Source organism: Mus caroli, chromosome 8 (assembly GCF_900094665.2).
Source record: "Mus caroli chromosome 8, CAROLI_EIJ_v1.1, whole genome shotgun sequence".
Lineage (NCBI taxonomy): Eukaryota > Metazoa > Chordata > Mammalia > Rodentia > Muridae > Mus > Mus caroli.
Window position 1 is genome coordinate 85278567 of NC_034577.1, and position 1473 is coordinate 85280039.

At 44.5% G+C, this 1473-nt stretch overlaps 1 protein-coding gene across 1 annotated transcript in view; it reads right to left on the reverse strand.

The window, feature by feature from the left end:
• Window positions 1–721: 721 nt before the first annotated feature.
• Window positions 722–1473, reverse strand: part of LOC110300577 (ribosome-binding protein 1-like) — a 13793-nt gene continuing 13041 nt past the window's right edge. The window contains exon 3 of the mRNA XM_021170800.2: window positions 722–1412. Within this exon, the coding sequence (XP_021026459.1) occupies window positions 1280–1412 (133 nt within the window). The 3' untranslated portion in view covers window positions 722–1279. The remainder of the gene's footprint in view (window positions 1413–1473) is intronic.

Below are 1473 nucleotides of genomic sequence, written 5' to 3' on the forward strand. Positions count from 1 at the left end.
TGGTTTGTTTTTATTTAAGATACGTGAACCCCCTATGTAGTCCAGGCTGGCTTTAAACTAGGGGCCCCTTCTGCTCTCAGCCTTCCAAGCCCTGGGATTACAAGATGCATCAGGTGCCATGAACAATGTTATCATTCTAAGTTCTCTGGAGTTCATCAGTCTAATGTAAATTACACAATACTTATAACATATATTCCTGAAAACCTAACTCTCTGATCACCATTAGATAAACCCGTAAATGTTTTTATTCCTTCACACTCAGAGCACTAATGTCTCTAATGCTGTGGAAGAGCCATGATGAATTCCTCTATCCCCTCTCAACAAGTGGAAAGGAACAGGAAGTGATGTGAATGGCGATAGCCAGCATCAAGGAAAACCTGAAGCTGTGAGTAATGGTGCCCCCTTTGTTAAGTTCGTGTACCCCCTTAGTTACGTGCATGTACACCCCTGGATCTGTGATCCTTCAGCTATCCTTTCCAGCCCCCTGGGATGATACACACACACACACACACACACACACACAAATACTTTCAGAACAAATTGGATGGCAGTTCTGTGCCTGTTGTGCTGAAAAGGTTACAACTGCAATCTGGGGAGTCTTTCATGACAGGAAATAAACAATAACAGAACAGACAGACAGACAGACAGAACCTCAATATTTCAGTCCCTTCTGAGTTGAAAAATCAAACCACATTGTAATATTCTCACAATAATAGCCTGTTATGCTCAGCAAGGCGTTTTATTTCTAAAGCAAATGCTATCAATGTATAAAGGAGTCAGACTTGATTTAAAAGGAAGAAGAAAAGAAAAGGCACCAGTTGACAGTGGAACAGATGTACCCAGTGCCTAGGTAAATAGATTTGTAACATCCATGCTTTGCCCTCCAAGCCACTCACTGTGGCTCTCCCTGCTACACATCCTCTATGATTCTCTGCCGTTTCTCTCTCTGCTCGACTCGGATTTAGCAGCACAGGTATGGAAAACAGAACATACCTAAAACCCAGTTTAGTTGAGGAAATTGAAGCCTGGGGTGTGAATTAAACCTCCCGGCATTAGCTGAATAAACACTGGTAGTCCTGTCTCTTTGTTCTGTGCCCTTTGCTTTGAAAATGACCTTCATTTATTATTTATTCAGACTCATTGGGAGTGAAGTTTATCAACGTCTTCCCTTACTTGAACAACGGGGACTCCCAAGCTCTGTACGCCCAATCTCTCATACACTGGATCGCAATAATCCTGCCCTTTGTACTCCTGATCACTGTATCTGTACTCAGGATCTTCATAATCTCGATCTCCGTACTCCCGATCTCCGTACTCCCCATCTCCGTACTCCCCATCTCCATACTCCCCATCTCCATACTCCTGTTCTCCGTTGTCTGGACCTCGGTGCTCCTGCTCTCTGTACTCCGGACCTCGGTGCTCCTGCTCTCTGTACTCCAGACCTCGGTGCTCCTGCTCTCTGTACTCCGGACC